Below are 22,293 nucleotides of genomic sequence, written 5' to 3'. Positions count from 1 at the left end.
GGCTGACATTGGGATCACTGGTGTTGCACTCTCCTGGTTCTCCTCCTACCTTACCAACAGACAACAGTTTGTCCAGCTGGGGAACCACAGGTCAGGGTGTTCTCCTGTTTCACTGGGTGTCCCCCAGGGGTCAGTATTGGGTCCACTCCTATTCATCATTACCTCCTCCCACTAGGCACAATCCTCCGTCACCATGGCATCCACTTTCACTGCTATGCTGACGACACGCAAGTCTATATCTCAACCAAACCCAACACCGCCCTCCCGCCCACCTCCCTCACCACCTGCCTCCAGGATATCAGGAGCTGGATGAGCAGGAACTTCCTGAAGCTAAATGGTAGTAAAACTGAGGCCCTGCTCATCGGCTCAAAAAACACCCTCTCCAAAATCCTAACCACCCCACCCCCAAGCATCATGATCGACGGCTTCCCTGTATCCTTCACCAGCCAAGTCAAAAGCCTTGGCGTCATCCTGGACAGCACCCTTTCGTTTGCACCCCACATAAAAAACATCACCCGGACTGCCTTCTTCCATATCCGCAACATTTCCAGACTCCGCCCATCCCTTTCACAATCCAGCACCGAAATCCTGGTTAATGCATTTGTCACATCCCGGATTGACCACTGTAATGCTATCCTCTCTGGCCTACCCACAAAACTACTCAACAGACTCCAAATCATTCAAAACTCGGCTGCCCGGATCATTACCTGTACCAAATCGTCTGACCACATCACCCCCATCCTCATCCAACTTCACTGGCTCCCTGTTCAGCACCGGATTGACTACAAAAACCTTCTGCTTACATACAAAGCCCTCAACAACCTCACCCCCACCTATCTCTCAAACCTCCTCCAGGAATACACCCCCTCCCGCTCCCTGCGCTCATCCTCAGCCGGACTCCTGACTGTCCCCACCTCCCGCCTTAGCACCATGGGAGCCAGGGCTTTTAGCTGCACCGCACCCAGGCTCTGGAACTCTCTGCCTCCACACATCAAACAGTCTGACTCCATCACGACATTCAAATCCCACCTCAAAACCCACCTGTTTAAACTGGCCTACTCACTCTAAAACACATCCAACCTGCCATCACAGATCCCCCTCTCACTCGTCACTCCTCACTCTGGTCTGGCCTGTTTTATGCTTTTATGCTGCTGTATTGCCTTGTCGGTTCGATTAAATTGTGTTCCGTTTTTGTTTTAGCAGTTTTAACTTTTAAATGCACCGTAAGGCGACCTTGGGTGTCCTGAAAGGCGCCTCGAAATAAAACGTATTATTATTATTATTACATTTAAATTCTTAAACTTAAGGTTAAATTCAGGGTGGAGGAATGTGTGGCAGCAGAGGAAATTAAGGCTGTATGATTGATTAGGAGCTCCAAACAAGCCTCACACTATCACCTAATCGTTTTGATTTCAGTGTTAAATGACATTCACTGGCATCAACGTCTCATAACATGGAGGAGATGTAGGGCTACTAATTAGGGCTGCACTAATATTCAAATGTAATCAGAAGTGCAATATTTGAATAGCAAGATGCGTAGTTAAAGGGGCTCTATTGTTCTTTTTTCAGTCTTCTCTTTCCTGTAGTGTGTTATACAGGTTTTAATGCATGTAAATGGTCCTGCATGTCACAATAGAGGCACTAACGGTACGTCCACACGGCAGCGTCGCGTGCTTCAACATTCACTTTGAATGTGGTGACGTCACGCTTTGCCGAACTGCATTGTGGTTCCGTCGCGTCGCTCTGCCTCCGTCGCTCTGCCTCCGTCGCTCTGCCTCCGTCGCTCTGCCTCCGTCGCTCTGCCTCCGTCGCTCGCTTCGAAAGTTGAGAAAAATTCTACTTTTCAAGCGTCGACGGAAGCGCCAGCCAATCAAATCATATGCCAGTACAAGCCCATCAAACCGTGTGTTTGTGTGTCCGGGGCGGTAGATTAATGTGATTGGTTGTTGGTCACACGCCAGACACGCCCACCGGCAAGCTTCAACGCGACGCTGCCGTCTGGACGTGCCGTAAATGCAAATATGAACCCGAAAATGAGCATGAGTTTAAAATTACTTTCCCTTCCTGTCTAACTGTTAATGGTCTCCTTGTGCTGTAAAAGAAGAGCACTTGGACCAATAAAAACCAGACTGCTTTGAACATTGTATGCCTCTGCCTCTCCAACAAAATGTGTTTCCTCTCTCCCAGACACACCGACGGTTTACTATAGAACAGTATCAAATCAGAACGTCCTTCCCACATATAATCAAAACTATGTCAACACAGATGTGTGTGCCTTGAACAGCAGATTTTAATAAGACAGCTTTTCCCGTAAAGGCGCCAATTTAATTCTGCGATATCGCCTCATACTGGAATATATACATGAAATATTGGTTTCCTGCTCTCATCAAAAGCACCTCTTATACAACTGAGCGTATAGTATTACAAACCAGTAAATCCTGCACAATAAATGTCACTGCAGTAATCCAAAAGAGACGGCTGACCTTTTTTTCCGTTTGTGGGATAAAGCAACTTCAAAGAGATCCCAAATATCACAACTGTCCAGATGAACCACTTATCAGCTCATAGAAAGGAGATGTGGTGCTCAAGGTTCAACAGAGATGGTATACATGGGCTGTGTCTTTATATGGGCTGGCGCCGGGTATCAGATGGATTTCATTTGATGTATTGCTGAAAGGGGAAAGTCGTGCATGTATTCTTCTTACATATAAACTGCTGACTTTTGTTGGAGGGTCATTGGGATCCTAGCCATGGATTTTTTGTTTAAACAAGCTGAATTGTGGGCCTTTTGTTGTCTCAATGATGTGTGTGTGTGCCTTAACAACTGTTGTTTACCTTCCTGATGAGTTGAGATGTGTCAGTAGTTGTAAGACATTACTATAAATACTAAGAAGAAACCAAATGTGTCACAAATGCTATTATATGCATCTATGTTGAATGTTGTTTTACTGATTGTATTGACCCGTCATTTGAAGTGATATTTTTTTTTAGGATGACTTTCAACATCTGTCCAGGGACTGCAGTCAGCTAACTGTAATGTAATGTAAAAATAGCCTGTTGGCTAACTCTGGCGCAGTGTGCACTGTCCCCGTCAAATTAAGAAATAAATATGATGACTAGATTTGGAAAAACTGTACCTACAAATGTATTTATGTAAACATTGGTTAATGTATAATTAAAAGGGTTTCTCTCTCACACACACTTATTTGATAATGAATCGAAGTGTGAGTCTTCAGCCGTCTCTCTCAAAATATACTTTTGTCTATAAAAATGTGTGTCGTCTAACTACTCGCCCTTTCATCTCCTGGGAAAAACTTAAAGAACTGACTTTTGAAATGCATCGATGGGAAGAAACCTGTTTTGGTTGCCAATCCATACAGAACATACAACAATAGAGACACTCCCTCTGGAGGACACATGGGGATGTTGGTCTTTGCAGACCATTTACATGCACTAAAACATACATTACAAACTACAGAATAAGTAAAATCCCTAAAAGCATACTAGGGCCTATTTTAGTGTTGCAACAGTTCCAAATGTGCGTCGCTACTCACTGATAGATGAGGAGTATTTGGCAGGAGAGTGCTGCTCATGTTGTGTATTAGTCATGCGCCAGGTGTGTGTAAAGGCCTCATGGCTTCATAAAAGTGATGCTGCAGACTGCGGGGACAGAGGACTCACCTGGTCTCCATCGTAAAGCGTCTGCAGAGGACTCCTCCTCGACTTGTGACCGCTTCTTTCACTGAGGGGCTCCGAGCCTGAGGAACAAAACACATCATGAAACCTGACTGAAGGCTTGGAAGCATACTTGCTTTGTTTCTGAAGGAAAGTGACTTGGAGGTACGCGACTACTAAGCCAGCATCCTCGAGATTGAGAAACGGCCTCTGTCTGTTACTTCAGATGAAAATAAGGAGCCCCTCCCCACGCCCCTCTGAGAGAGATTTGGTTACAAATAACTCAACGGTGCTCTAGGAGGAGATTCAGGTGATAAGGGGGGGGGGGGGGGTACCTTGTTGCTGATTGGCTAATGGTTACTCAAGACAACACATCGTTATGACATCACAAAGTGGCCAAAATCTGATCAGCTCATTTTCAGACAGGTTTTTATAGAAATGGATCAAAAAGAGAGAGAATCTTTGTTCCTGAAACTTTCAGAGTCTCTTTCCACAGAGGGGACACATGTTGATGTAGAAGAGACATGAGGAAGAGGGGACACATGTTGATGTAGAAGAGACATGAAGAAGAGGGGACACATGTTGATGTAGAAGAGACATGAAGAAGAGGGGACACATGTTGATGTAGAAGAGACATGAAGAAGAGGGGACACATGTTGATGTAGAAGAGACATGAAGAAGAGGGGACACGTGTTGATGTGGAAGAGACATTAAGAAGAGGGGACACATGTTGATGTAGAAGAGACATTAAGAAGAGGGGACACATGTTCTACATCAACACATGTTGATGTAGAAGAGACATGAAGAAGTGGACTTTGCATAATAGGTGACCTTTAAGATAAAGCAATGGTCAGAAAGAGAGACATTTATCATAACATGGCATTGTGAGACATTCATTTTAACAATAAACTCCACAAAGAAGTAGAAAATAAAATAAGAGGCTATGGAAGACAAGAAGATATACATAACGCAAAAAACGAATCAATGGCGATGACAAAAGATAAAGAAACTGAAATATTGAAGACTACTTTACTACAAGTCTATTGGTTGAAAGATGTTTGTAAAAAGCATGAACCTATCAATGATCAACTTAAAGGGACACATTTTAAGACTACTCTTTTCCCAACGAACAAGTCAGTAAAAACACCCATGAAATCACTCTCAAGTCAAAGATCCCTATTGTAGTGTGTAGCTCTTCAACACTCGAACATAGTAGAAGGAAACAGAAAGCAAACTGGACACCACAGAGGACAGAAATATGTGAATGGGAACAATAATGACAAACATATTGGTTTGTTGTTGCCAGTGGTCAATTTTGTTTCGCAGGCCAGAAAAATACTTTTGCCCGACAGAGGCGAAAAGACCGAGATTAGATCCGGGTGTGTTGAGCTGGATGATCTTTCCCCTCGGCGTCAGATTACACAGCTCGCACAGCATCACTACCCAGGTTCATTTGGGCAACCAGTGTGTGTTCTGAGTGGAGCTGCTGTATAATGACCCATATTTTCGTGGGGCGAACCGCAGAAATTAGCATCGCACTAGTTCCTTCGACAGAGAGGCAATAGGACTTTTCCTTTGCATCTTGGATAACTACAGAAAGTAAGCTAGCAGACAGATATTGATGTTACTTCCATGTGTTATCAAGCATAATCAAATTGTTGTTAAAATCCATCCATCCATCTTCTCCCGCTTATCCGTGGTCGGGTCTCGGGGTAGCAGTTCCAGCAGAGAGCCCCAAACTTTCCTTTCCCTGGCCAGATCAACCAGCTCTGACTGGGGGGTCCCAAGGTGCTCCCAGGCCAGCGAAGAGATATAATCCCTCCACCTGGTCCTAGCTCTACCCCTTGGTCTCTTCCCAGCTGGACGTGCCTGGAACACCTCCCTAGGGAGGCGCCCAGGTGGCATCCTAACTAGGTGCCCGAACCACCTCAACTGGCTTCTTTCGACGCGAAGGAGGAGCGGCTCAACTCCGAGTCCCTCCCTGATGACCGAACTTCTCACCTTATCCCTAAGGGAGACGCCAGCCACCCTGCGGAGAAAACCCATCTCGGCCGCTTGTATCCGCAGGATGGATGTTGTTAAAATGTATAGATGAAATGTGCTAAATGCTAACATTAGGCTATAACCAAACTACACTACGTCTCATGACTTCATGAGACTACAACTAAGCTGAAGGCGGGATTGTGTTTGATAAAATTACTTTTTTTAAGACACGTACAATTCACAAGTTGGGTACTAAATGACATATTTTGTCTCCTAGAATAAACGTGCACATCTCTTCAGCTTGTGAAGACCTTATGTCGAGCATCGTACTAAAACCCCGTTTGAAAAACACATTGACTTCTGACTGTTATACAGACAGGCAAAAAGGGCTGCCATGATATCCACTGTTGTACTTGGTGTTGCAATAAAACCCTGTGCGAGAGAAACACTACACAGAAAGAGAAAAACACAGAGGTCCCTGAGCAAGCCCTGCCAATGGAATAAATATCTGCAAACAAGCGAGAGGCTGAGAGAACGAAATATGTCTCAACTTCTCATTTCACAGATCCTATTCTGCACTGTCATCATTCAAACAAAGATGAACAAATCCCATTCACTTCAAGATGTTTTTATTGCTTTCAGAGAGCCTTATTAAATAATCCATGTACCCTCTCAGTCATTACGCTCCAGAATAGCTTGGACAGCAATAACATGTGTCATCTGTCACGCAACTGAGGGGACAAGAACATGGGACTTTAGTGGCATTGATTCAAGAGTCCAATCACGCCAAGAGAAAGAAGCACTAACCATTATAGAAAGACTCAGCTGAGGGACCAATCATGTGTGTGTGTGTGTGTGTGTGTGTGTGTGTGTGTGTGTGTGTGTGTGTGTGTGTGTGTGTGTGTGTGTGTGTGTGTGTGTGTGTGTGTGTGTGTGTGTGTGTGTGTGTGTGTGTGTGTGTGTGTTACCTTTTCCACACTGTTGTGTGAGCAGGCCAGTCATGTGTGCCAAGCATGAGCTGTAAACCCACTGACACACTCATGGTGCAGACAGCAGCCTATGAGACATATGCAGTACTGGCCGTTTAGTCATGACCAAACTATGGAGCAATAAATGATTTCATAAGAATGTAAGCAGTTCTTATAAGCAAAAGGTCTCTGAGTTATGTGCCATTTCAAAGTTATGGCAATTATTTCTATCCATCACAGTTGACAACTTGGTCTGTATCATGAGACGGCAAAAACAAGCTTCAAATCATTGATTCTAAAAGTTAGAATGACATAGTAACTTTAACAACCAGGCTAGTTGGTGCTGCTATAGCCTGCAAGCTAACTGCTAATATACTGTATTAATCAACCAGGTAACACTAGTCAGTCAAATAAGCGTCTTCTTCTGATTCTCCTTCCTTTCCTACTTTTTCTACTATTTTATTCAATAAAAAGTTATTGAAAAGGGAAAATAAATCTCTCTAAGCTAGCATGCTTGCTAGCAGTCAGTTAGCTAACAGCGAGCTAATAGTTCTTGGTCACTCACAAAACACTATAGTTTACGCATTCTATTCAAAATATCTTTTATTGGTAGGCCTACTATTTACATCTGTCTCAGAACTGTCTGCAAACCATTGGTTGAGTAGTTGTTACTCTAACAGAGGAGATTAAATAACTGACACACAATTTACACATTATGATAGCTTTCTGTATTTTGAACTCAGGCTCTCCTTCAAAGTAAAGTAACAGTGTAACGGACCTTTGATCTCGATAGATATATAGATTCAATGATAAACGATCCACAAGAATGAATGTAAGGCTAAAACATAAATGAATATTGTCATCTTTAATATGCACCTTTGTTTTGAAATCCCCATTCTGTGTAAACCGTTTTCGTCCGAGTGCAAATCCTCCCTAAACATTTAATCATTGCCATCAGCCAGGATAAAACCCAATGGGGACATTGTGAAATCAATCAGCAGTGTGGACGTCATTTGGTTTTGCAACAATAAATTAGTCAACACAAGACACAATGAAACAATCCCTCCTCAAGATGAACTGCTCAGGAAGCTAAACAAACTTCAACTGAATGATATTGAAAGAATCAATGCAATAACGGACCGGGATTTACACCAATACTGTCCAGATGGCGTGCTTTTGTCAACGGCATTTGATTTTTTATTTGATATACTTTATTAATCCTCGTTGGGAAACTGTTTCTCTGCATTTGACCCATCCATAGTGTTAGGAGCCATTTTGAACGGCGCCCGCGGAGCAGTGTAGGGAACGGTGCCTTGCTCAGGGACACCGCGGTAGCACTTGGTCTTGCCGGGACTTCAACTGGTGACCTTCCAGTTGCCAAGCCAAGTCTCTATCGACTTCGCCACCACCGCCCCAAAACTCAAGATAAGATAAGATGTACTTTATTGATCCCAATTTGGGACATTTTTGCTTCGCAGCAGCATAAAAAAACAATGAGTTGTTCATTAGAGACATTTAAAGACTAGAAAAAAACAATTACAGATGTAAACATCTCAAATATAAATAAAATAGCCTTAAAGAAGTAGAAAGTACTTGAGACTTCACCAAAGTTACACTTAAGACTTCACCAAAGTTACACTTGAGACTTCACCAAAGTTACACTTGAGACTTCACCAAAGTTACACTTGAGACTTCACCAAAGTTACACTTGAGACTTCACCAAAGTTACACTTGAGACCTCAAAGTTACACTTGAGACCTCACCAAAGTTACACTTGAGACCTCACCAAAGTTACACTTGAGACTTCAAAGTTACACTTGAGACCTCAAAGTTACACTTGAGACCTCACCAAAGTTACACTTGAGACTTCACCAAAGTTACACTTGAGACCTCACCAAAGTTACACTTGAGACTTCACCAAAGTTACACTTGAGACTTCACCAAAGTTACACTTGAGACTTCACCAAAGTTACACTTGAGACCTCACCAAAGTTACACTTGAGACCTCAAAGTTACACTTGAGACCTCACCAAAGTTACACTTGAGACCTCACCAAAGTTACACTTGAGACTTCAAAGTTACACTTGAGACCTCAAAGTTACACTTGAGACCTCACCAAAGTTACACTTGAGACTTCACCAAAGTTACACTTGAGACCTCACCAAAGTTACACTTGAGACCTCACCAAAGTTACACTTGAGACCTCAAAGTTACACTTGAGACTTCACCAAAGTTACACTTGAGACCTCACCAAAGTTACACTTGAGACCTCACCAAAGTTACACTTGAGACTTCACCAAAGTTACACTTGAGACTTCACCAAAGTTACACTTGAGACTTCACCAAAGTTACACTTGAGACTTCACCAAAGTTACACTTGAGACCTCACCAAAGTTACACTTGAGACTTCACCAAAGTTACACTTGAGACCTCACCAAAGTTACACTTAAGACTTCACCAAAGTTACACTTAAGACTTCACCAAAGTTACACTTGAGACTTCAAAGTTACACTTGAGACTTCACCAAAGTTACACTTGAGACTTCACCAAAGTTACACTTGAGACCTCAAAGTTACACTTGAGACTTCACCAAAGTTACACTTGAGACTTCACCAAAGTTACACTTGAGACTTCACCAAAGTTACACTTGAGACCTCACCAAAGTTACACTTAAGACTTCACCAAAGTTACACTTAAGACTTCACCAAAGTTACACTTGAGACTTCAAAGTTACACTTGAGACTTCACCAAAGTTACACTTGAGACCTCACCAAAGTTACACTTAAGACTTCACCAAAGTTACACTTAAGACTTCACCAAAGTTACACTTGAGACTTCAAAGTTACACTTGAGACCTCACCAAAGTTACACTTGAGACCTCACCAAAGTTACACTTAAGACTTCACCAAAGTTACACTTGAGACCTCACCAAAGTTACACTTAAGACTTCACCAAAGTTACACTTAAGACTTCACCAAAGTTACACTTGAGACTTCAAAGTTACACTTGAGACTTCACCAAAGTTACACTTGAGACCTCACCAAAGTTACACTTAAGACTTCACCAAAGTTACACTTAAGACTTCACCAAAGTTACACTTGAGACTTCAAAGTTACACTTGAGACTTCACCAAAGTTACACTTGAGACTTCACCAAAGTTACACTTGAGACTTCACCAAAGTTACACTTGAGACCTCAAAGTTACACTTGAGACCTCACCAAAGTTACACTTAAGACTTCACCAAAGTTACACTTGAGACTTCACCAAAGTTACACTTGAGACTTCACCAAAGTTACACTTGAGACTTCACCAAAGTTACACTTAAGACTTCACCAAAGTTACACTTAAGACTTCACCAAAGTTACACTTGAGACTTCACCAAAGTTACACTTGAGACTTCACCAAAGTTACACTTGAGACCTCACCAAAGTTACACTTGAGACCTCAAAGTTACACTTGAGACTTCACCAAAGTTACACTTGAGACTTCACCAAAGTTACACTTGAGACCTCACCAAAGTTACACTTGAGACTTCACCAAAGTTACACTTGAGACCTCACCAAAGTTACACTTGAGACCTCACCAAAGTTACACTTGAGACCTCACCAAAGTTACACTTAAGACTTCACCAAAGTTACACTTGAGACCTCACCAAAGTTACACTTAAGACTTCACCAAAGTTACACTTGAGACCTCACCAAAGTTACACTTAAGACTTCACCAAAGTTACACTTGAGACCTCAAAGTTACACTTGAGACCTCACCAAAGTTACACTTGAGACCTCAAAGTTACACTTGAGACTTCACCAAAGTTACACTTGAGACTTCACCAAAGTTACACTTGAGACTTCACCAAAGTTACACTTGAGACTTCACCAAAGTTACACTTGAGACCTCAAAGTTACACTTGAGACCTCACCAAAGTTACACTTGAGACTTCACCAAAGTTACACTTGAGACCTCAAAGTTACACTTGAGACCTCAAAGTTACACTTGAGACCTCACCAAAGTTACACTTGAGACTTCACCAAAGTTACACTTGAGACCTCACCAAAGTTACACTTGAGACCTCAAAGTTACACTTGAGACTTCACCAAAGTTACACTTGAGACTTCACCAAAGTTACACTTGAGACTTCACCAAAGTTACACTTAAGACTTCACCAAAGTTACACTTAAGACTTCACCAAAGTTGAACTCAATGCAAGTATTAAGTACGTCCTCTACAAGAAAATCTTCTATTCCCTGTGATTCAATTCATTGTAAGTGCTTTTTCAACCTTTAAATGATGGTGTGTCCAGGGGCCTCATTTATAAAGGGATATACGCTCAAAAAAATGGCGTACGCCAGTTTCTACGCAATGTTTGCGATTTATAAAATACTAACTTGACGGGAAAATGTGCGGTCCTCCACGCAAACTCTAACCCATGCGTACGCACTAAGCACAAAAACGGGAGAGACGAGAAACTGCGACACCGTTGGCAGAAGGAAGAGTGGAGAGAAATGTGTGGAAATAATACCATAAACAAAATGTTACCTCTCATTCATCATATATGAAGAATTCATTTTCAAACATTGATTAAAGCCAATCTTAAAATGATTTAACAAACGCCTGTTTGAGACTCCTCAGTGCACACAAACACATCACCTGGAGAAATAAATAAATACGGATAATAATATGTTATTTAAAACCACCTCGAATATGTTGTGTTAATGTTATGAAATGTTTTCTCATAAATGATGCGGTTTTGCATTTCTATAGGTTGTACGAGCATGGTTTTATATACTACCATGTTTAAATCGTGTTTTATGCCGTTTGCTAAGACTTGATAAGTCGCTCGTAAAACACAGGAGGTATGGAAACTAAGAACACCATATGTGGTCAATTGTACAGCTAATATAACACAACACGTTAGTTGTATTTCCTTTAAATAGGGGGTTGAGACGCACAGGCTGCAGTGGAGACGCTGCGCACAGCTGATCGAGAGCTGGGACACAAACCACCAAATACGAAAACATAATTCAGATCCAGTCTCATGACTCCACTCCGGAGGGATTCCCCAATCATTTCTTATATTTTCTCATCATTACATTACATTGCATTTAGCTGACGCTTTTATCCAAAGCGACTTACAATAAGTACATTCGACCAGGAAGATACAACCTTGAAGGAAACAGAATCATATAAGTACATCAGGTTTCATAGAGCCAGTCCTTTATTAGTATATAAGTGCTCTGTTAGCAGTTCTTTGTTAGTCATTCTATCGCTCGAGGTGGAGTCGAAAGAGATGAGTTTTCAGTCTGGAAGGTGTGTAAGCTATCTGCTGTCCTGATGTCAATGGGGAGCTCATTCCACCATTTAGGAGCCAGGATAGCAAACCCACGTGTTTCTGCTGATGGGAACTTGGGTCCCCCTCGCAGTGAGGGTGCAGCGAGCCGTCTGGCTGATGCAGAGCGGAGTGCACGTGCTGGGGTGTACGGTTTAACCATGTCCTGGATGTAGGAAGGGCCAGATCCATTCGCAGCATGGTACGCAAGCACCAGTGTCTTGAAGTGGATTCTAGCAGTCATCAAGGGGGGTCTCCTGTCCCCGGTGCAAACACACTGCCTGAGGAAGGCTATGTGTATTGTTTTTGTCATGAACCTTTTTCGGACCACTTATTTATTTATTTTGGTGACGATCCGACCTCCATGCTGCTCCTCTGTTCAAACTGCATCCACCAAACAATATCATTTATCTCCACCTCCCCAAAATAACCACAATCTGACACGGTGTGAGACGTCTTTTTTAGCTGTTCTGTCGTCATTTCCTGCGATCTTCTTCATGCAGTCAGTCAAAATGAATGAATGGGCGTTTCTAGGCAAGTATGGGCGTTACGTGAAGCCCGCAAAAGCTGCACCGCATTTCGAGTCGATTGTGATTTATAAACGGAAACCGGCGTAGGAAGTGCCGTACGCACTTTCCTCGCCGGTACGCAATGTTTTGTGAATCGGAAATTGTCGGAATATTTCTGTACCTATTTTTTGGATTTCTACTACGTAAGCAACCTTCCCACGTGAATCCTACGCACGGCGTTATAAATGACGCCCCTGGCCTTATTGTTAATGACTCACAGTGCAAATGATGCCTTATTACACGAATGGCCAGAGGAAGGTTTTGTCGTTCAGCTGCTCGAGTAATGGGATCATTCTGCTACAGTACACTGATTTATTGTCCAGGTTTCTAAACACATTACAACTTCCTTATGGAAACAACTGGTGATTTAGGAACACATTTTAAAAACATGACCACTCCCAAAGCCCTCTTTTATACCTGGATTAAATAAAAAGACCAGTCAGCAGAGTCTGGAATTATTTTGGATGTGGCAAATACCTGGAGTTGAGATGACACAGCGACTGAGCTCAAAGAGAGCATTGTGTGTCGTCACTGCCCTGCATTACTCAGCAAGCGATGACGATCATAATCCACTTTTCAAATTGAAGGTCCCCTATTATTCTGTTTTTCATCAACATATCACAGGTCTCAGATATACACAAAACATGTCGCTGAAGGGTTTGGCTCCAAACACCAAACAGATCATTGCATATGATTGATATCCGGTGAAGCAGAGAGTGAAATATTGTGCATGGAAGAAGTTGGATAAAAAAGGGAAGAAATGTCTCCAAAAGCTATGGACTCGAGCCATGTGCTATTCTAACCAAACACTGTGTCAGCTGTTAGCTCAAATTCCTCCTCTGAGCAGATTCACCTACGGTCTATTGAAAGGAATCAGGAGTCCTGTTGGTTTAACCCTGTCTAGACCCAGATCTCCCGGCAGCTTTCCCCCTGGTTCGCACAGAAATCAGGGCTTCGGAAATGCAACATATAGAAAGGCTGATGTGTTCCTCGTGTCCGGGCCATAAACGGGGGCCTCTGTGTTTAGGTTCCACTGGGAAAAATAGGGACCCCCTCCCCCTATTTGGCCTCTGCTGCCAACGAGAAACTCTACTGAGAGACACTGTACAAGGGAAAGCCTGATCCTTTCAGGCCACAAATGTGTGTGTAGAGGGTGTTCGTGTGCAGAGGCCTGTGGGTGGTGTTCATGGGAAGAATGAAGAATGTGTGCAGATGTGATTTATGAGTCTTTCTGATCTCATTCAGAGACAAAGGAAATGTTATTTTGCTAATTTAGGTATCCTCAGGGGTGCTGTAAGGGGGTGAAAAGTTAGGACGATTCTAAGGGCCAGTGACTGACAGGGGCCCAAACCATTTTAGAACATTAGGCAAGTTTATTTATATAGCACCTTTCAACACAAGGCAATTCAAAGTGCTTTACAAAAAACGAAAGACATTAAGAAAACCAATGTGATATCTTTTCATGGGGCCCAAAATCCCTGGCGGCGCCCCTGGGTATCCGGTTGCACATCCATGCACACCTGCACTCAATTTGAAAGTTGTGCAAAATGTCTTCCCGCAAACTAATAGGTTGATGTTCAAAAAACAACAACATATGCACATGTTTGATAAGCAGATGTTGCAACCTCTGTTCTTTCTGGATCCTCTCCAATGTTTAAATCAATAACTGGAGAGTTGACTGTCTGCCACACTCTGCTCAATAATCTGTTAAGTGCATATCATGGGCTATGAATACCTGCCAGTTATTGGAAAAAAATCCCACTGAAAACAACGAATCAAGAGTATTTTTGACAAAGTGATGCTACGGGCTACATGCTAATGTCAACATGCTAAAATGCTCACGATGAAGACATTGAAATGCCGATGTTTAACATGTTGGCCCTGCTGTTAAAGCTGCATTCAAACTGTCAGCCGAATGGGAAGATCACGAAAACGCAGCTGATGTTGATGTTTCCTTGATGTCAAATGTTTTATGTTGGAATTACTGACCAAATAATTTTCCGAGAGATTTCCCCATCGTTGTTTTTGCTGCTCTTTATATTCCTCCTCCCAAAACAATTAGCTACGGGAATCTATTACCGTTTTCTTCAGTCATGCTTTTCTTAGGGATCATAATTGGACTGAATCCAAAGCATTTCACAACACAGGGTTGCACAACAACTGTAAATGATCATCTGGAGGAAACATGAAAACACTTTTTCAAGTGGGAGATATTGTGGCTCCAACTCTGTAAATTACAACAAGAGGATGAAATAAACGGTGGTTTCCTCGAGAAGCCACAGCTGCTATATGTCGTAAACTGTGAAGAGACAGAGAACGTCAGAGGCTGAAGGGAATGGCTTTGGTTTGGATTTGGTCTAAAGCCAAGGTATTGGCAAGTTGTGTGTTAATGGATGGGATAACTGAATACTTTGACCCAATGGTGGTGCTAGGAAGAGTCAGAGGACAAGTCTTTAGGATTCATCCTAGACATACCATGTGATATTTATCCGGACATATTTAAGTCTGGATCAAAGTAATGAACCAACAGACTGCTGTTAGTGTGACTAACCACACAGTCAGCAGCCCAAAGACTTGCGTAAAACAGACTTGAGCAACACCAACATGGAAAGGATAAACCTGAAAATAAAATCATGTCAGGAGTTTGGCTCGGAAAACAGATGATCTCCAAGAAAGGATAAAAAACTCCAGGCTATTTGCTGAATCATACGCTCGTGCAGCTCTGTGTCATGAATACAGGATGATGGGACGGCGTTGTTTGACAGTTGAAAGAATGGTATTTGACCACTAAAAAGGGGCAATTTGTTTTAGAACACAATTTGCCAATACCTTGGTTTTAGACCAAATCCAAACCAAAGCCATTCCCATCAGCCTCTGATGTTCTCTGTCTCTTCTCAGTTTACGACAAACAGCAGATGTGGCTTTTCAAGAAACCACAGTTTATACTTTGACCCAATGGTGGTGCTGGGAAGAGTCAGAGGAACTACCAACGTCTTTAGGATTCATCCTAGACATATCATATTAATCCAGATATATTTCACCCTGGATCATAAGTACTTTTCCCAGGAATAGTTCCGATAGTTCTTGGGATTTTGCTTTCACACCAAAAATATCTGTTCACCCCCTTGTCAGTCCCTGCTAGAGAGGTGGTGCTTTCCTGGGGAGGAAAAGGTTCCAATTTCTGATTGGCTGGGCGGATTGCAAACCACGCCCCGTAAAACGCCATTTTATTTGCTTGCATTAGCATTAGCATTAGCCCAGCACACCAACGGAGAGAGACTAACTTATGGCAACACAAAATAAAACGTGGGAGCGGTGGAGTGATGAGGTGTCAACGCTTCTGGCGATTTACCCGGGACTTCGGGCGGCAGAATACGCCGTGAAGTTGTTTGCAGCCTGCCACTAAACCCAAAGCAGAAGAAGAAGTGACGTCAGCGGCTTATTTTGCATAATCCTCCCTCAGGGACTTATTCCGGTGTGAACGCGATTTAGGACAGTTCCGGGACTACAGAGTTTGGCGGGACTAAGTACCGGGAACTAAGTACGGCAAAGTACTTGGTGTGAAAGCGGCTATAGTGATGCACGAACAAACTCCTTTTACATCACATTTTACTTGTTAGACGCTTATATCCAAAGCGACTTACATACTCAATACTAGGGATGCAAGTGATTATTCGAATATTCGTTACAGTCTCCATAATCGAATATTATTTTTAGAAATCGATTTTATTTATATATTTTTTTATTATTATTTATGTTTTTTTTTTTTTTCTGGCTTAGTTTCAACCAAAATATAGACTAATGCTAATAATAGTAATATTATTAATAATTGTAAATGGTCATTGGTCACACCACCACAAAGCGGCAGGTAAAAAGAGTTCCTCCTCGTGGAACTACTTCGAACTTACAAGCCCAAAGGAAGTTAAATGCAAGCTCTGCGAAAAGACGTTGGTCTATCACAGCTCAACCTCAACAATGCGTTCGCATTTGAGTGTGAAGCACGCCAAAGAGGTTACAGAGAAAGACGCAGCAGCCGGCCATTACCAACTTCACTTCAAGGCCACGTCGTTGTTTTTTCTCTCCCGCGGGGGGAACACCAATGCACTAGACCACTGCGCCACACGCCTTTTTTAGTGGGACTAACCACACAGTCAACAGCCCAAAGACGTGCGTAAAACTGACTTCTGTAGAGTTGAGCAACACCAACATGGAAAAGACAAACCGACAAATCAATTTAGGCTCCAAAAGCAGATGGCCTCCAAGAAAGGAAAACACAAACTCCAGGGTATTTGCTAAATCATACACTAGTGCAGCTCAGTGTCATGAATGTGCAGCTGGCTGGAGGCGAACAGTCTGAAACAGCAGGGCAACCTGGTCTGTCAGGCGATAAAACAAGATGGCAGAGGGTCTGACAGCAGAGAAGAGACTGAACTGATTACAACTGGCAGCTCAAGGGTATGAAAATGGGGTCACAATGTTCCTTTGTGGATGTTGTGTTCTGTTTGTCATTAGACAATTGCGAAATCCACACATTTTCATGGGACATTGGGGACAGAGACGGATGCCATTTCCAAAATATGTCCAAAAAAGCCCTGGAGCATATTTGTTTTTTGCATAGCAGGTGTTCCAAAGTATCTGAAATGCTGAACAGGACTTTTTAAGAGTCTTTTAGGGCATCAAGTCAAGCCCAGACAAGGAAGGTATGAAGTCAGGGTACATCTCAAGTACAGGGCTATTGACAGTAGCCCCAAGGACCAAAAGATTTTCTGCTTGTCTAGCAAGAATCTGTAAACCTGATCACATCTGTATCTGTACACGTTGCTGGCTATATGAAGATCAGTGTTCCTGGGTTGTATTTTCTTAGAGAGGGGATCCTGACATCGCAGTAAAACATAACACATTCCAGAGCATGCTGTCTTTTTCCTCTTCTGTCCGTGTGTCAGAGAAACCGCAGCTGCCCCTGTAGTAAAGACACCCGACAAAAACTCATCTCAATAACTCATGTCTTCTGGAACAGAGTCAAAAAAACTCTCAATGAAGGACACAAATGTGTCAGACGCGGCCAAAGTTTCTCGTAAGAACTCTATAAAGCCAAGATGCGTTGTGTTAAATCAAGATAATGAATGAAACATGTTGATGAGTGTTGGGAAATAAGTGGAATGATGTCACACCAAAATGCTTATCTCGCACATATTTAGAACCCACTGGTTAAAATGGTCAGTTATTGCATACAGGGAGGCATCTCATGATCTGTAAAAGCCCTATTTCTATCCATTGTGTTTATCAAAATGCACAATGCATGACATTTATAGCAAACCCACTCTGCATACATGTAATCATCCCACATTTAGATAAGCGCTGTGGACCCTGCATGCAAAAAGAGTCCAATGTTTAAATCAGGACATTTCGACACTGTGTTTATCTGACCTGGCAGTGCATTCCTTTGTGTTGTGGGCTAAATGACCTTTAGCCCACATGGAGCACGGAAAAGTGGGGGTGAAGGTGTTCTAAATGTAAATAGGACAGACCGGCTGCATATCTGAAACCAAATTAAAGTGATTTAAAGCTGACAGGGCGGCTTTTAATGCCTGCAACATGAGATGCAGTCCATTTAACAAGCTACTCAACCTCCTCTAAGATGCAAGATAATCACCTTCAGATGTTGCGCTGTTCAGGCTGTAGCGCTGATACATCAGCTTTTGTCCATGCATGAGTTAACCCACAACCACATATCCCATAGCTCTTTGGAGGTTGATTGTGCCTGTACACGTGTCTAGAATCAACCAACATCTCCAAAATGCAATTAGACACAAAATCTGGCCAGTTTATCAGGATAGGAAATAAATTAAGCAGAAGACTAAACAAATAGTGGCTTCAGGTTTAAAGAAAAACCACTAGAAGTTGTTGGTTCTGCCACTTTTGTTGATGTTAGTATTAAGGATAACCTCGTCTCTTGTTATGGTTGTTTTGTGCAAAATCAGAGGTTCTGATGTTTGCTGTTTATTGATATACTTTGTGACCCTCCGATTACCTCCAATCAGGGTTTCCGCTTGGATTTTTTCTCGCCGGTCAAATGTCCGGACAGAATTTATTTTACCGGACAAATTTGAAACTTACCGGTCATGTTTCAATAAGAATAATAAGAATTGTGTAGCAGAATTTCCGTTGGCAGGTAATTACCGGACTAGGACCGGATATGCTGATGTTTAAAAGTCAGTTAATGGGAGTCATTTTTATATTGCTTCAGTTTATAATCGTAACAGATCGAAAAATTCAGATTAATTTTTCAATAAATGATTCCAAAACCAACATAATCATTACATTCAAATAAACTACTTGTAGTAGATGAAGTACATTATTCAAAAGTTTACATTAACTTTGAATAATAAAACGGGAGAAACGGATCCTCTCCTCCCTCTCTCCCTCTCTCTCTCTCTCCCCCTCTCTCCTGACAGCCCGTCAGTTTCTCATGCAGCACGCTAAACAGTGGGCGGGGCTTCAGGTGATTATGCAGCAGCTGATCCGATCTCTCTCTGGCGTCCGGTTACACTTCACTCGTGTGTATGTCCATATCGATCAGATCCAGCTCTCCCGATCGGCCTTTATAGAGAGCACCGATCAAACTATTAAGGGTGAATATCGGCCGATAATGATCGACGGCCAATTGATCGGAGCATCGGACATTTTGACCGGCAGGTTTTGAATTTACCGGTTTTTATTAAATATTACCAGCTAAAAACCGGTAATTACCGGCTAACGGAAACCCTGGTCTGTATTAGGGCCCAGATATATCGTTCACATTGAATTTAACTAAAGTGAACTTGAGGATTTGCTCCATCGACCGACTGCTAATCGTCTTGACAGTGCTGACCTTTGAGAGAAGTGAGAAACCAGGATGCGGTTCATTACTCTAATACATGCTTCCTCACAGCTTCTCTCCTCCAGTGACCCGGAAAAATCGGTTTCCCCTTCACCGTCACGGAGGATCCTACAAATCCCTCGAATGCACTTCGAGGAGCGACGAGAGAAAAGAGGTCTCAAGAGGAGACTAAAGAGGATTGACACACAGACTTGGAATATGCTGCGTCACAAAAGAAGTGGCACAGTTGGCACTGGCAGTATCACAGGTTCCCTTGAATTACCTCTTGACTTAAACTAGCACTTCTCTAGGCATCTTAGGGGTTGAAGGACTGACACATAACATAATTACACACCTGACATATATTTTGATCTTCTGTCCAACTGGTGAACAATGGCATGTCTACAACAACGTAACTTGAAATGAACGGCAGCACTGATAAAGGTTTTCTGTAACTGTCGAAGTCTGTCCAACACTCCGTCTTTTTAACGCCTTTCCTTCTCTCCCTTGATCATCCTTAGCAACGGTCATTTTCTGACTAGCAGTGATGTGTTATCGAGTATTAACAACCTCTGAAATGTCCAAATTGACCAATCAGAATCGAGTATTCAACTACACCGTGTAATAAGCCACGATAACATGTGTCACTAATAACGTTAACAATAAAGTGTCCGATTTAAAATAAGCAGTGTGTGGGATTTAGTGCCATCTAGCGGTGAACTTTAATATTGCAACCAACTAAATGACTCCCTGCTCACCCCTCCCTTTTAAAAGGGGTATAAAAGGCCCTAAGCTGAGTCATGTTAAGCAAACACCCTGAAAACTGGCACACCTCACAATGCAGGCCTCATTAATCTTTTTGGTATTACATGCAAATCTGTCTGCTGTGACAAAGCCCTTTTCTTTTGAGCAACAATATACAGCCATAACAACAGAAGGGCAAATATTTCAATAAAGTGTAATGTAACAAAGTTAAACTGCGATCTAAAACAAAGAGATATTCCAAACTAAAGAAAGGACAATTGTGGGAGGCACATGAAATCAGCTACTGTAAAATGTAACTTCACCACAGAAAAACTACCGCCAACAACAGACTGATAAACAAAGCATTCAAGGTTTTAATTCAACTCAAATGCCACAAACATTTTTTTTTTTCAGTAGTGTTTCGTGGCAAATCTTTACGGGCGGATGGAATCTGTCTCCAAAGAGGCTGGTCTTTCATGGGATCCTAATAACTCTGCATGCCCCGCGTCTCACATCACACACATCCAGAACTGACTGACCTCTCTCTTAAAAAAAAACCCTCACAGTATGGGCTATTTACGCGTTTTTGGCCCATGATATAGCTTGGCATGTGTGAATGAGGCCGTTGTATGTGGCAGAGAGGGACCTGGAAACAGATCTCAGAGAGGGCCAACTACGCTACCAGCTGCAGCCTTTCTCCTCCACGTAGCAGAGGAAACACTCCACTCCACTCATCACTAATCAAATAGTTCCCACACCAAGATATGTGGCTCTCTGGGAAACACTGACCAAGCTGGGAGAGTGTAGAACATGAACTGTACCGAAGAATCACAAACACAAATACCTTTGGGGTGTTTTGCTCAAAATACTTTCTCCATTCAAAACACCTTTGCATCGGATTTTCCTCACAGCACTGAGATGAATGGATTTCATTATTATGACCCGTTGGCATAACTTGACTCGAGCCTGCTGCACCGTGTCAAGATTCAGATCTAATAATGTATTAGCATTTAAATTAAACAATGATTGGACTGGTGTGTGCTCCCTGTAGACACATCAGAATAAACTCAATATCCACCCCACACAAATCATACATTTCTTTTGTCCAAAATATGTTTTTAATGAATGAAATCTATGTAGGAAAATGCATATTTTACTCTTGAAGAAAGTTAAAACACCCCATGGGATTGTAGTATTTAGATATCATGTATTTTCTTGAAATATTTTCATAATTGTAGTTTGCTTGAATGTGTCTAGTGTTGTTATATGGATATGTTTCTACATCCTGAAATAAAAACTGTTAAATGTATTGTTTTCTTATATATTATTGAGTAGATGGGGAAAAACTCAACTTGTTGTCCGAGGGGTTTGTAATAAACTGCATTCACTACAATATCTGACTAATTGCTATTTTGTCCTCACTTACTGTTAAGGCATTGCATTGTCTTTGTTTTAGAATAAAATGAAGATCCACATGTGTATTTGGTCTCAGATTAAAGAGGAGTTCATGGTGCTCACCTGGCTTCAGGCTGCTGTTAAAGAAGAGGATGACCATAATGAAACATCCCAGACACAAGGCGAAACCCATCCGAGTGACTTTGGGTTTCCTCATGCTGAGTCCCTGCAGGGTTCATGCGAAAGAGAAGCGGTTTTAATGTGTTTTTCTCCTGGGTCTACTTTATCACGGATAATAGGAGCATGGATCCGGCTCTCTGCCCTCTGCAGCTGCTCATCCTCCGGTACATCCTGGGGGGTCCTGAGCTGCAGAAACACGGTCCTCCGGTGCTCGGTCTCTCGGTTACCGGGACTTCAGCTCCCTGTGTGCCCGGGGAGAGGAACTGGAACAGGCTGCATTTCTGTCAGAGGAGTCCGTGCAGGGCCCTCTGTTTGTGTAAGGGGGTGGGGGTGTGGACTTTTTAACCCTTTACCACCCAAACATGAGCAACGCCTCAGCCAGCTGGAGCCGACACCTTTTAAAAATAGAAAGTTCCGGTTTGGACCTTTCAAAATAAAACATTTTTAAAAAATGATATTCTTGTATAGGTTATCTGCCAATTTTCAAACTTTATTCAACCCTAACCAATCCTAATCTGAACATTTTAGATCTCTGGTTCCAACAATGTAATTTGAAAAAAAATGGTCAACACATAAAAAAGTGCACGTCAGAA

General features: G+C 42.3%; 1 protein-coding gene across 1 annotated transcript in view; it reads right to left on the bottom strand.

The window, feature by feature from the left end:
* LOC117450891 (carbohydrate sulfotransferase 11-like) overlaps positions 1-22,036 on the bottom strand; it is a 34,181-nt gene extending 12,145 nt beyond the window's left edge. Inside the window, exons 1-2 of the mRNA XM_034088908.2 lie at positions 21,644-22,036; positions 3,682-3,758 (exon numbers count right to left, since the gene is read on the bottom strand). Coding sequence (XP_033944799.1) covers positions 3,682-3,758; positions 21,644-21,737 — 171 coding nt within the window. The 5' untranslated portion in view covers positions 21,738-22,036. The remainder of the gene's footprint in view (positions 1-3,681; positions 3,759-21,643) is intronic.
* Positions 22,037-22,293: the final 257 nt, after the last annotated feature.

This window comes from Pseudochaenichthys georgianus, chromosome 8 (assembly GCF_902827115.2).
Source record: "Pseudochaenichthys georgianus chromosome 8, fPseGeo1.2, whole genome shotgun sequence".
Classification (NCBI taxonomy): domain Eukaryota; kingdom Metazoa; phylum Chordata; class Actinopteri; order Perciformes; family Channichthyidae; genus Pseudochaenichthys; species Pseudochaenichthys georgianus.
The sequence above is the reverse complement of the archived record's forward strand: the minus strand, read 5'-3'. Positions and strand labels throughout refer to the sequence as shown.